Genomic DNA, 13917 nt, shown 5'->3' with positions numbered 1-13917 from the left:
ACTTAGCTTTCCATCAAGTGCCACAAAAGCTGAAACTAACTGACTTGCTTTGATTAATGGATTTCAATCAACAAACTATTAAGGGGGGCAGTGGTTTCTGCTTGTGGCTTGAAAGTCTTCCTATCAGTCTCATCAGCTGAACTGGAACTGAGGAGATGGTCAATTTGAATATCAATAGCAGGGAGCATTGTGACACAGTCAGCCAGATGTTTGAACAGAAACCTGGAGCAGCACTGGGGTGGGGGTGGAGGTGGGGGACCGCTGCAGCTCATATGTTGATTGCTCTAATTAAGGGAGGGGGTGGCAACATGCTGCCAGTTTCAGTAAGGACAAAAGAACTAAGCAGAAGTCAAACACGAGGCTAAATGCACATCTAAAATGGACATTTTATCAGACAGGCAAACACGGATGAAGGACAACCACACGTGAAGCCTGTGTTTTCCTGGCCAAATGGACTCTGCTCCGATTCGTCCGCCTGGGTCAACACGGAGGTGTGAAACCAATCACAAGCTTCATGCACCAGACGTCAGATGTTAACACTTGGTCTTTGGGGTTGTTGACGCAGCAGTCAGAAGTCTGATGACCCCTCCAACCAAAGAGGAGTATGATCATGTACCGAGTAACTTCAGTCTCAGGCTAAAAATGAGAGTTTATATTGTCACATATAGTTTATATGGCAAAGCACAGAGAAAACTATGCAGACAGAAGAGTCACGCAGGCTCAAATAAAGCCTGTCTGTGTGTAGTCTGTGTGGCTGTGGCAGACACTGTGTGCAGTCCTGCTGTTACTCACTCTTACAGGGAGACCTCGGCTGAATCAGCTGAACGTCTGGTCCAGACCCCGTAAACACAACATCAGACTGAGCTGCAGCTGGAGTATAGTGGTGACTCCCAAAACACACCCACACGGCCTGTCTGAGCGCAGCCCGCTGAGTCGTGCAGCAGCGTGTGTAATGCACTGCTCTGCAGACTTTCACCTTTGTCTAACCTATGTCGTGCCAGGGACAGACAACCCCGAGGCCCGAAGAGGCTGAGCTCAACCTGTACTTCACAGCAGCAGCTGTGAGTGCAGAGCACACAGAGCCTAATTACAGCTTTCAGAAAGGCATAAAGCAGCCAGCTCCAGGCAGAGAAATACTGCTGAGTGATTCAAAGTAAGGGAACAGGGGGGAGGGTACTGCTGCCCTCTGCTGATGGAATAGAAAGCGAGTGTTTCATGATTCTGTGACAAACTGGAGGCATGAACACGTCCCCCAAAAATGTATTCCCTACATGGAAAAATAACCTTACATGCTTCTGTCCATTCCTTTGTCTTTGTCTTTTGCTGTTTTTGCACACTTGCACTTTATGCAGTCCTGTGTAGATTGTCTGTCACATGTGGCACCATGGTCTTAGAGGAACACTGTGTCTTTTCACTGTACTGCACATGGTTGGAATGACAATAAAGCCAGTTGACTTGACTAAACTACAGTTTTTGGGGGTTTTATGTAAAGTATCCTTATAGTTTCAGAAACCTGCAGATAACTCACTTTAGAAAGAGTGTTTACAGTTCCAGTCCTATTTTTCAGCTGAAGCTTTAGTTAAACACAGAGGACGTTTTGTCCAGTCCTCTAACACAGTCAACAGATTCATTATGTAAAGTCATCACACGATTCTGCTGCCTGTTTTCAACGATGCCACAAAAATGCTGGGACTCTATTTTAAACCCCGATTGTTCAAACTACTTGAAACATGTTATGATTGATGTTGAAAGTGATGTGTTGTTGCTCATCTTTTATGCCAGTGTTAGAGTTTTCGTGTCTGCATGGGTCCACTCGGGCTAAAGTAGCTGATCCTTAGAGGGTGAATGCGGATAACTGTGCCAGTATTGTACATATATATACATATAGATACATATTGGATGTAACTATCCAACCATGTCCTCGAGGTGGACTCCAAGCAGACATGATGAGATGTGGTACTTGCAAATGTCCCATTCTGCAAGCAAGTATAATCCCAGGACCCTTATGTGAAAATGTCAAACATTATAAAGCAAGTCTAATACAAGGTACAAAAAAAGACATTTCCTTTGTCATTATAACTGGATGCTTCTCAAAGTAAAGGTTACTGGTGCTGTGACTTGCAGCTGAGGGTGGCAGCTCTCTGTCTTCTAATCCTCGCCTCCACTAATTGGATTCGTTGACTAGACCTCTGGAGCATTTTTTAAAAGTCAATAACTTGACCTTCTGCATGGTCCAGACCATCCAAGAGGTTTGCCTTTCAGTTTTGGTCAAATTAAACTCCAGTATTTTATTAGTCTAATCCTAGTAATTGGCATGTATTTGTCTGTCTTGTGCACCTATACAATCTTGCTAGCTTTAGCTAGTGACTGACCACACTGTTGTTCGTACATAGGCAGGTCACAGGCTACAGTTAAAGCTTTTAAAACACAGAATTCAAAACCAACGGAGGACGTCACAGTGGATACATCAGCTGTGAGCAGAGAAAGGTTGCAGACTGAAAAGCCAGCACCTAAATGCTGTCAGTGTTTGGACTGAGACGAAGAAACACCGTAAACTTAGCCAGGCATCCAGACCCACAAGGCTTCAATCAATGGCTTGATATCAAAAATATGCCATGGAAGTATTCACTGAAATGATACAATTCCTCCATGGCTGCCTGGATCTGTCGGAGGTTTCTTCCTGTTAAAAGGGAGTTTTTCCTTCCCACTGTCGCCAACTGCTGGCTCACAGGGGGTCATATGATTGTTGGGTTTTCTCTGTATTATTGTAGGATCTTTACCTTACAGTATAAAGCACTGTGAGGTGACTGTCATTGAGATTTGGTGCTGTATAAAAAATTTGAATTGAAATTGATCTATAATAGTGACAACTGCATCTGTTGTAAACAAACCCCTGAAAATTTACCTTAGACGTGTCTGCTCTGAGGACAGAAAGTCTAATTACCTTCACTCTTTGGAAGATACAGAGATCGAAAAGAAGCAAACAGTGATATAATTACACAACAGGGTGTAGGAACAATGAAAAGCACAGTTCCCAAACCAGACTGGCATCCTCAGGTTACTTTTTTAAAGGTTTGTTTTGACATTGTTCACACCCAAAGCAGACCGGGTTGCTACCAAACACAGCAACGTGACTAAGACTGAGTGAAACCTCCAACGCTTTGTCAATAGAACAAACTGAGACGCTGACAGAACAAACTAATGGAGAAAAACATGTCAAGTTCATATTGAGACGTCTGTCACAGAAACATTTTTCACGTAAGGACAAACAGATATTTTTAGGAAACACATGATTTGTGCACCCTGAAGTGCTTCCTCTGACCTCAAAGTGTCAAACGCTGCACTTTCTCATTTTCAGGAAATCAGAGTTTACAAAGCGAAATGAACAGAAGTGATAGGAAAACATTTATTGTGACGACTTTCAGAATGAAAGCAACTCATGCAAAGTGAAAGGGCAGGACTGGGCTTGTGTAGGGTGAAGCCTTCCACCTAAGTGGCTTAGTCAGACTCACAGGGAGAGCTTGACAGGAAACATGAAGGTGTTAACATTCTGGAGAAGAGTTGGCTGATATGATGTACACCATTAATATCTCTGCGGGCACATTCTTCCACAAGATTAGTTGTACTGATATCCGTAAATGGAGAATATTAAAGAGAATAGATACTTTAGGGCAATTTTGGATTAGATGAAATATTTCTAAACAAGTGTAACAAACAAAAGACAGTTAGAGGCATTATCATCCTGTATGAGACCATTTCAACAAATGTGATGCAGTGTGCAAAAAGCTGGCGCAGACTGAGAACAGCCAAGCAATAACGCAATCAACTTTCCAGCATTTGTTATCTTAACGTATCAGGACATGATAAGAACAATCTGGTCCTTAGCAACACTTACTTCACGAACGCTACAAAACACTGAAAATTTATAGCTTTAGGTTTTTAAGTGGTGAGCATGAACAGCCTATAGGGCGCCACCTGGCCAGTCAGCCAGGGAAATATGCCTCTTTCATAATGCTGGCAATATTTGCATCTGTAGCCTGTGGAAACAACGCTGTGTGGAACATGACTGTCGAACAAAGCTTGTTTTTACCATTAGTTTCATCATTTAGAAACATACTAAAACCATCTATTTGCACAGACAGTTTGATATCTTCAAGTTAGAAATTCATACATAAACGAAATCTGCTTATTAAATCCATCTCTCCTCTTCTGCTTATCCATGGCAGGGTCACTGGGGGGCAAGAGGCAGGGTACACCCTGGACAGGTCACCAGTCTGTCGCAGATACAATCATTTGCACCTATGGGTAATTTAGGGTTACCCATTAACCTAACCCCACTAACTAACTTTGGCCTGTGGGAGGAAGCCAGAGGACCCGGGGAGTACGACAACCCACACAAACACGGGGAGAACACACAAACTCCGGCCTGATGGTGGAATTGAACTCAGGACCTTCCTGCTGTCAGGCAACAGTGCTAACCGCCATGCTGCTCCCAGCTTTCCACCTAGTTTGGTTTCTGCATGCTTTGTCACAAATTTAGACTGATTTGCAGTGATCCTTCCATCTAATGGTGAGATTTATTAATGTGGTGGTAAACTGACTGTCCACGAATATGAGCACTTTTTGGGGATTACACTGCCATCAGGCCCAAACTGTGAAAGTTTTGCCTAAAGTCTTTATTACACACAAACTCACTGCAACAAATCCATGACTGTGAAAAGGAGTCTCATGGTGCTGAAACTAGAGGGCAGCTTTAGCTCATCTGGCAGTTTGACCCCTGAACCCTGACGTGTTCGTCAGAGTATGAATGTATGTGACTGTGCGTTAAATAAAAAGCACTGGAGTGAAACACATGCTTATGAGGCATGTCATATATTTGAGTGCGCTATATAAGAACTAATTGATTTACCATGAAACACTGCAGACTTCTCCCACAACTCCACCCAGTGCTTCCTGCAGAAGTTCTCTGATGACTCTGCAATAGTCGGCCTCATCACTGATGGGGACGACAAGGAGTACAGAGGACTGACTCAAGACTTTGTGGACTGGTGCCAGCTGAACTACCTCCAGATCAATGCCAGTAAAACCAAGGAGCTGGTGGTAGACTTCCGCAGGCACAAACATCCTCCACTGCAACCACTGAACATCCAAGGTATGGACATCGAGGCTGTGGACAGCTACAGGTACCTTGGTGTTCATCTGAACAACAAACTGGACTGGACTCATAACTCAGACGCCCTCTACAGGAAAGGGCAGAGCAGGCTGTACCTGCTGCGGAGACTCAGGTCGTTTGGAGTGGAGGGCCCACTCCTGAAGACCTTCTATAACTCTGTGGTGGCCTCAGCCATCTTCTATGGTGTGGTCTGCTGGGGCGGCAGCATCTCTGCTGGGGACAGGAAGAGACTGAACAGGCTGATCCGAAGGGCCAGCTCTGTTCTAGGATGCCCTCTGGACCCAGTGGAGGTGGTGAGTGACAGGAGAATGGTGGCTAAGCTGTCATCCCTGATGGACAACATCTCCCACCCCATGCATGAGACTGTGACAGCACTGAGCAGCTCCTTCAGTGGCTGCGGCACCCACGGTGTGGGACGGAGAGACTTCGCAGGTCTTTCCTCCCCACTGCTGTCAGACTCCACAACAAAGACTTCAACTGATCGAACACACACATGTGCAATAAGACTGCTATATGTGCAATTCTTCTTCTGACGAAGTTGTATTTTTGTATTTTCCTACTCAGTTGTATATAGCATTTGTATTTCTATTTTATTCTATTGTATATGGTATTTTATTTTATTGTATTTTATTGCTTTCCAGTGTTTTCTAATTTCTGCTACATAACTTTGCACTTTGCTGTAACAAAACAAATTTCCCACCTGTGGGACTAATAAAGGTCATCTTATCTTAAACTCTTCCATGACTAAACCTTGAATTGTAACCAAACTGTACCTGTAACCTTGTGTCTAACAGCCTAACCTACACCTACGTGTGGCTGTTGTTGTTACCATATTTTTCAGTTTGGTGTGCCCTGTGAGCCAAGTGTTTACTGTTGAGTTAAGCCAGAGACACACCTGAAAAACAGCTGAAACCTGCAAAGACAAGATGAGCCACACTCAAACAAAACTCCTCCACCAACAGAGTTTAGCACTTGCACACTTTTTTCTCCAGACAGAGCCAAAGGGCAGCCTCGTGTCAGCAGCCACATGATTGGCTAAAACAACTGCCCCTGTATGTGGAGCAGACGGTGCGGGGATTAGGCTGCACTGGAAACTGGCTCAGGTAGAAAAGAAAAGAAAGTCAGAGCACAATAAAGAGTGCCTTCCTCTGATTTGTATCAAGGAGTGGCCCTGGGGACTCTCGGCAACACTATCAGCTTTGTTTAGCCAAATCAGAGCAACTGATCTGACAGGTTACAGAAGTCCAGGCTGTGCATCTCTGCCTGTCCCTCTCACGTGGGCGCAGGACTAGAGCGACCCGGAGAGCCACAGAGAAGATGTAAATAAACTGTTTCGTCAATCAGTGCCACCCTCCTCGTCAAAGACAGGCTTTTAAAACCAAATTATTCAAAGACAGACATGAAGGAAAATACCCCTGAGGTTATTACACAATGATCCCACATGCAAACAGCACTGACAGATCTTTGTGTGCACATGAGTAGGAGCGCTCATTTAACACCCACACACCCACTGAGGTGTATTTTCCAACCGAGCCTGTCCGGCCTGTCAGATCTCAGCATCGTGAAACCTGCTTTGGCGTAACAGTTGACTTCACCAAACAAACAAGCCTGTAGATGTCTTCTAAAGATAAGCTCAGTCATTTTAATGATATGCTCTGTAGAAATACAAGCAGCACAATTATTAAGACAATGCAAGAGACCAGGACCCTGTTCAGAAAGCAGGTTCACCAAGCTGAAGCTAACGGCTCCAAGCTAACGGGGAACAAAAGGAAATTACTGTGAAATAATAATAAACGTGAGATGTAATCATCATCTTCCTCCTCCGTGCTCATATTAGGCATAAAAATGAAAAACTTGTATTTCGATGTTTGCACAAAACATAAACTGCAGATGAATTTGCTCCACTCTGTGCTTGTGTTTAAGTCCCAAAGCTTCAGGTCACCAGCAGGAGAGGAGTCGGAAGGAAAGTGTGTTGAGGAAAAACCTGCCAGCAAGTACAGAGATGTACTACGAAGTGAGATTAATGGATTAGCGAGCCGTCAGTGTTCTGTGTCACGAAAGTGGCTCTCTATTTACCTGCCTAAGTCACCATGGTAACTTAGACTGAACACATAATCTGGTCCAGAGCAGCTTATGTTCAGAGTTTCGGTTTAGAAACGTGGAATCACCAGCTTCTCATTGATTCTTTATTACAGGCACACTACAGCTTCTCTGATGGAGGTACAGCTTTTCACATAGAAAATATTAAGGCTAACGAATAACGCACAAACTTCATTACACAATTTACACCATGACACACACCGTGCTGAAAATCCCCTAAAAGTCCGATCACTGCAAGGTGAAAAGTTTCAGTTTTTCTTCGTGACTGGGTTTAACGTTTCAAACTGGTTTGACACGTTCATGTTATTTTTCCTCAAGTTCTTTTTCTCCCTTACAGTACAAATGATGCTAAACCCTGTTTGCTGTTCGTGTGGCCGAGTCCTGTAAACTGCATGAACTCTGCTCTGGGCAGAACACAGCCTGGATCGACACGTAAACCAGCTGATGCTGAATGATCACCGATGAATGAAAACTATTTGTCTGTACAGTCGTTTGAATATTGTTTGATTCTGCTTTAATGACAGGGCCATGTAAACCTAGCAGTAGCTCTGTTTAACTTCAGTTATGCAGATAAATTCTTGGCTAAGTGTAATTAGAGCAACAATAACGATGCAAATGTAGGCCCAACTTCTACAGGTGCAAAGAGGTGAAGACTGCTGAAATCAAACTGAGGAGCAACATTGTGATGTGAGTATAAATCAAAAGTAAAAATGTAATCTGAAGTTAAATGCACTCAAGTCATGATGAAATGAAAGTATTTGGTGGAGCTGGTATTTACCTACTTTATCTACTTTTACCATCCTAACGGTGGTTTGTTTTGTTTTCGTTTGTTACAATTCAATTCAATTCAATTTTATTTATATAGCGCCAAATCACAACAAAAGTCGCCTCAAGGCGCTTTATATTGTACAGTAGATAGCACAATAATAAATACAGAGAAAAACCCAACAATCATATGACCCCCTATGAGCAAGCACTTTGGCGACAGTGGGAAGGAAAAACTCCCTTTTAACAGGAAGAAACCTCCGGCAGAACCAGGCTCAGGGAGGGGCGGGGCCATCTGCTGCGACCGGTTGGGGTGAAAGAAGCCTGCTGGTGTAAATAGCAGCACTTTTAAGCTCATTTCTTATATGTGTATGTAAAGCACAATATAAGGAATCATTTCTGTTTTCAGAGAACAAGTGGCTCTCTGCCACAGAGCACGCCTGGACACCAGCTTCCACCACAGCAAATTAACTTTGATTTAGTTTTTCTTGTTATCAAAGCAGCTCTAATTTCTGTGGCATTTTACTGATTCTCAAAGTTCAAGTGATTTAGGTGATTCCTACAAAGTCAGGGTCCCGAGGTCAGCGTGGTGCACAGCTTGCTGCCTGATGATGTGTTTATACCTTAAAGTTGAAGCTGCACAGGCTGACTGCCTCGCTGTCATCTTCCTCCCTGTGTGTGGACACATAAACATGTGGGATGTTAACAGGAAGGTTCAGCATGCCACTGTGTCATCGAGCGTCACTATTGTTCACAGTGTGAGGAACCACATTGCAAATGAACACTTGTACCCAAGTCGTATACATGGAGGGCATGTCCCCTGTTTGATCCTACAGCTGGGTCCCCGCCCTCACTGCAGTCTATAGGAGAAGATAAACCGTCCGAGCACAATCAAAAACTTCTCAACATGCAGGTTACATTTTCTTTGCCTTGCGATGAAACACAGACCCTTGTTTGGATGCCATAATCACAGTATCAATATAAGGCCTCACATATATCAGCTCTCTGGGGGGAGATTGCTGAAATGATTTGACTGGACATGAGGGAAGGTACGTGGACGAACTTGAGGGACAGATGTGGCTGCTCGGGTCCCCACAAAAGCGTGGGTCCCACCTGAGTGGGGAAAAAGTCTCAGTGTTTTATTTGTTTCCATCTTTGCCACAAGGTAATGAACACATAACCAAAAACAACACTGTCGCCCAGTTCTGTAGGTTACATCGTAGACTCTACAATGATTCACAGCAAGTCTACAACAGCTGATCACGTATGCACTCTGCCCCTGTAGCTCTATTAAAGCTACAATACACCCTGCTGCAGGGACACTGGGAGCAAGAGCGGGTTAAATACACAGCCGGGCACTTTAACACCTGCATGTGGGCTGTTAGGGCCTCATACTCGTCACATTTGTTGCTACACGCACTGCTGCTGCCTTGATCACACAGCCACAACCAACTCTACCTCGTATAGGAGGAGAAGTCAAAAGGTTTCTCCAGAAAGTCTCACATTTCAAACTACTGCAGCATCTCCCTCTGAATCTCTGAGATGTACCATAATCATGTTCAAACCTGACATGAACATATACTCATAACTTCAACCTGGCAACATCAGAGGTGTGCAACTGGCAGAAATACACAGACTTTGTCATCGGCAGGTATAATGGGCCCCGTAGAACAGTAGCCTGGCCTGTTGAGGCTGAGGGTTGTAAAAGCCTGACAGAGGAACGGTGGTCTGAGGAAGCCTGGGGCTCTGTTACTGTGCTCCATTAACCAGGACTGAGTGCTGCTGGATAAACATGCAGGACGTCAAGACCTGATTGACCAGCGAGGTGAGGAGGGCCAAAATGGTCAGGGGTGGCTGACGAAGAATGGCCGAGCTGTGTGTGTGGGAAGTGTGTGTGTGTGTGTGTGTGTGTGTGTGTGTGTGTGTGTGTGTGTGTGTGTGTGTGTGTGTGTGTGTGTGTGTGTGTGTGTGTGTGTGTGTGTGTGTGTGTGTGTGTGTTGGGTGGTTATGGCAGTGAGGGGCTTTTCCTCATGCTTGTTTTCCCACATCTGTAAAAATGTAACAGCTAACTGGTCAATGACTTCATCTAAACAGGTTTAAATATTTTTCAGCTTCCACAGCTCAGTTAGTCTTAATACAGTAACAAAATGTATGATTTGTTCAGAGTTGGTTGCATCTCATTAAGTAGCAACAAAACATTATGTAACTGTGGTTCAGTGCCCCAGCGGAGCCCAGCCGAGGAGTGTTTACTAAGGCAAAAAGCACTGGACAACAAAAACAATCGACACATGAAATGGCAGGAAGTGATCAATTATTAAAACTCTTGGGGTCTGTAGTGTGACGTAAGCTGATCAGACCTGGAATCAAACGCTTGAAAAGAAGACATTTCACTCTTTAGTTCAACATAAGCCTTTGCAGACAAGGACACAGGGTGAGATGTTGTCACTGAATGTTGTACTGTAGCTTGGCCTTTGGGGGGTAAATAAAGCATTAGACTAAATGATCACAATACAGTTACAGTCCCATTAAAACTTTGTTGGATACATTTTTCTTCTGTTCCTGAACACTTCTCTGTGCTGCTCCAGTTAATTACTGCACAGTAAAGTGCTGAGCTCTGACACACAACATCACCACATAACAACTGTATGTCCTAGTACACATTAAGTAACTGTCTGACTCCACATGTAGCCTCCACTGTCATTTGTTTTAAAACTGGTTTAACCTGACAGCTGAGGACTGTTATTGTTGTGGTTGTTTATTTGTATATTGTTATTTTATTGTATCAGCAAGCACCAATGAATATATTGATTGTGTTTTAGAGTGGTTATGTAAATGACGTCAATGCTGCATACGAGGCATTCTTAAATATTTATTTGGTTTTGTATGAAAATCACTGTCCACTGGTATTATATAAGCAAAAGAAAAAGAAAACTACTGCTAAACCATGGATAACAAAAGTACTAGAAAATGCATGTAAAAAGAAAAATAAACTGTATAGAGATTATATAAAATTTAGAACAAAGCCTGCTGAAATGAAATACAAAGTTTATAAAAATAAGTTAGTATTAATTATCAGAAAGGCTAAGAAAGAGTATTATAATAAATTTTTGATGCATTCTCAATCATCCAGGAAAGTAAATCTCCAAAAGTTGAATCTGTTCATCTGGACGTAGCGTTTTGTGGGAGAAACGTTTCATCACTCATCCAAGTGACTTCTTCAGTCTCAGCTGACTGCAGGTTTCCCCAAACCTTATAAACAGTACATTTGCATAATGACGAAACCAGCCCACTGAAGGAACAATGGGCTGTGAGGTCAGTTCATAATCATAATTATGCAAATTCCCATGACCATTGATCAACAATCACTGACCAAAACCCACTGATCAAAGAACACTGATCAATGGCCATGAGTACCATTCACAGAGAGTTGGGGAATGGCTGCAATCACAGCATTGTAAGATGGTGACAGATGTACCCTTAGGCCCCCTCCTCCATTCAGAGGTGGTCTTTCCCTTTTCACGTAAATGGCCTCCTTGACTCCGCGCTCAAACCAGCGTTCCTCCCTGTCCAGGATGTGTACATCCTCATCGTTGAAAGAGTGTCCACTGGCCTGTAGGTGTAAATAAACTGCAGAGCCCTGGCCTGACGAGGTTGCTCTTCTGTGTTGTGCCATCCGCTTCGCTAGAGGTTGTTTGGTTTCCCCGATGTATAAATCCTGGCAATCCTCCTGGCACTTAACAGCGTACACTATGTTACTCTGTTTGTGTCGGGGGACCCGATCCTTGGGGTGGACCAGTTTTTGGCACAGCGTGTTTTGGGCTTTAAAAGCCACAGAGACCCGGTGTTTAGAAAAAATGTGTCTCAACTGTTCCGATACTCCTGACACATATGGGATCACTACAGGTTTTCGCCTGGGCAGCGGTTGTCCTTCTCTCCTGGATCGGCTGGAGCTTTCTTTAGGTGCCTTCCCGCTTTGACAAAAGTCCAGCTGGGAAACCTTAGATACTGATCCGTATGCGTAGGTTTACGGTACCGTAAACCTACGCATACGGATCAGTATCTAAGGTTTGACTCTCATCATCCACTGGAGCACAAACTGGGTGTCATCAGGACGCTACAACACAGAGCGAACACCATCCCCACTGACACAGCGGCCAGGGAGGCAGAAGAACATCACATCAAGAAGGCCCTGAGTAAATGTGGTTATCCCAGCTGGACTTTTGTCAAAGCTGGGAAGGCACCTAAAGAAAGCTCCAGCCGATCCAGGAGAGAAGGACAACCGCTGCCCAGGCGAAAACCTGTAGTGATCCCATATGTGTCAGGAGTATCAGAGCAGTTGAGACACATTTTTTCTAAACACCGGGTCTCTGTGGCTTTTAAACCCCAAAATACGCTGTGCCAAAAACTGGTCCACCCCAAGGATCGGGTCCCCCGACACAAACAGAGTAACATAGTGTACGCTGTTAAGTGCCAGGAGGATTGCCAGGATTTATACATCGGGGAAACCAAACAACCTCTAGCGAAGCGGATGGCACAACACAGAAGAGCTACCTCATCAGGCCAGGACTCTGCAGTTTATTTACACCTACAGGCCAGTGGACACTCTTTCAACGATGAGGATGTACACATCCTGGACAGGGAGGAACGCTGGTTCGAGCGCGGAGTCAAGGAGGCCATTTACGTGAAAAGGGAAAGACCATCTCTGAATGGAGGAGGGGGCCTAAGGGTACATCTGTCACCATCTTACAATGCTGTGATTGCAGCCATTCCCCAACTCTCTGTGAATGGTACTCATGGCCATTGATCAGTGTTCTTTGATCAGTGGGTTTTGGTCAGTGATTGTTGATCAATGGTCATGGGAATTTGCATAATTATGATTATGAACTGACCTCACAGCCCATTGTTCCTTCAGTGGGCTGGTTTCGTCATTATGCAAATGTACTGTTTATAAGGTTTGGGGAAACCTGCAGTCAGCTGAGACTGAAGAAGTCACTTGGATGAGTGACGAAACGTTTCTCCCACAAAACGCTACGTCCAGATGAACAGATTCAACTTTTGGAGACACTGAAAAAGAAATTATAGCTATTGTAGCAAAATCTAAAAACAAGACATCCACTGACTGTGATGGGTTAGACATGGTCATCGTAAAAAAGACCTTGGATTGGATAATCAAACCTCTCTGTTATATTTTTAATCTCTCATTTTATACGGGTGTATTTCCTGACCGAATGAAAGTGGCAAAAGTTATCCCTCTTTATAAATCAGGAGACAGACATAGTTTTAATAATTATAGACCAGTATCATTGCTATCACAGTTTCTAAAGTGCTTGAAAAACTCTTCGCACAAAGATTTGATAGTTTCATTGAAAAACATCAACTGCTAAGTGAAAGTCAGTACGGATTTCGACGGAACAGATCAACAGCAATAGCATTAATGAATACTATTGAAGACATTTCATCAGCAACACACAATAATAAATATACTATAGGGGTATTCATTGACTTAAAAAAAAGCTTTTGACACTGCAACACTCCATCTTGATTTCTAAGTTAAGTACTTATGGTGTGAGTGGAATAGTATTGAACTGGGTAAGCAGTTATTTAGATAATAGGTTTCAGTATGTGCAGTGTTTAGGTAACTCATCTGATAGAATGAAAATAGAATGTGGTTCTGTTTTAGGACCAAAACTTTTTAATTTATATATAAACGACATTTGTGATGTGTCAAAAATGTTAAATTTTATTTTGTTTGCAGACAATACAAATTTTTATTGTTCCGGAGAAAACTTGAGAGAATTGGCTAAAATTATGGTTATTGAAATGAAAAAAATTAAAAAATGGTTTGATGTAAATAAGTTATCGCTGAATTTGGAAAAAAC

At 43.4% G+C, this 13917-nt stretch overlaps 1 protein-coding gene across 2 annotated transcripts in view; it reads right to left on the bottom strand.

The window, feature by feature from the left end:
- The window catches only part of net1 (neuroepithelial cell transforming 1), a 39040-nt gene that overhangs the window by 7350 nt on the left and 17773 nt on the right, over positions 1-13917 (bottom strand). Inside the window, exon 3 of one of the 2 annotated variants that reach the window (XM_039601412.1) lies at positions 8662-8710. The exons of the other annotated variant lie outside the window; for it this stretch is intronic. Within the exon in view, the coding sequence (XP_039457346.1) occupies positions 8662-8710 (49 nt within the window). The remainder of the gene's footprint in view (positions 1-8661; positions 8711-13917) is intronic. 2 annotated transcript variants of the gene reach the window in all.

This window comes from Oreochromis aureus, linkage group 17 (genome assembly GCF_013358895.1).
Source record: "Oreochromis aureus strain Israel breed Guangdong linkage group 17, ZZ_aureus, whole genome shotgun sequence".
Lineage (NCBI taxonomy): Eukaryota > Metazoa > Chordata > Actinopteri > Cichliformes > Cichlidae > Oreochromis > Oreochromis aureus.
The sequence above is the reverse complement of the archived record's forward strand: the minus strand, read 5'-3'. Positions and strand labels throughout refer to the sequence as shown.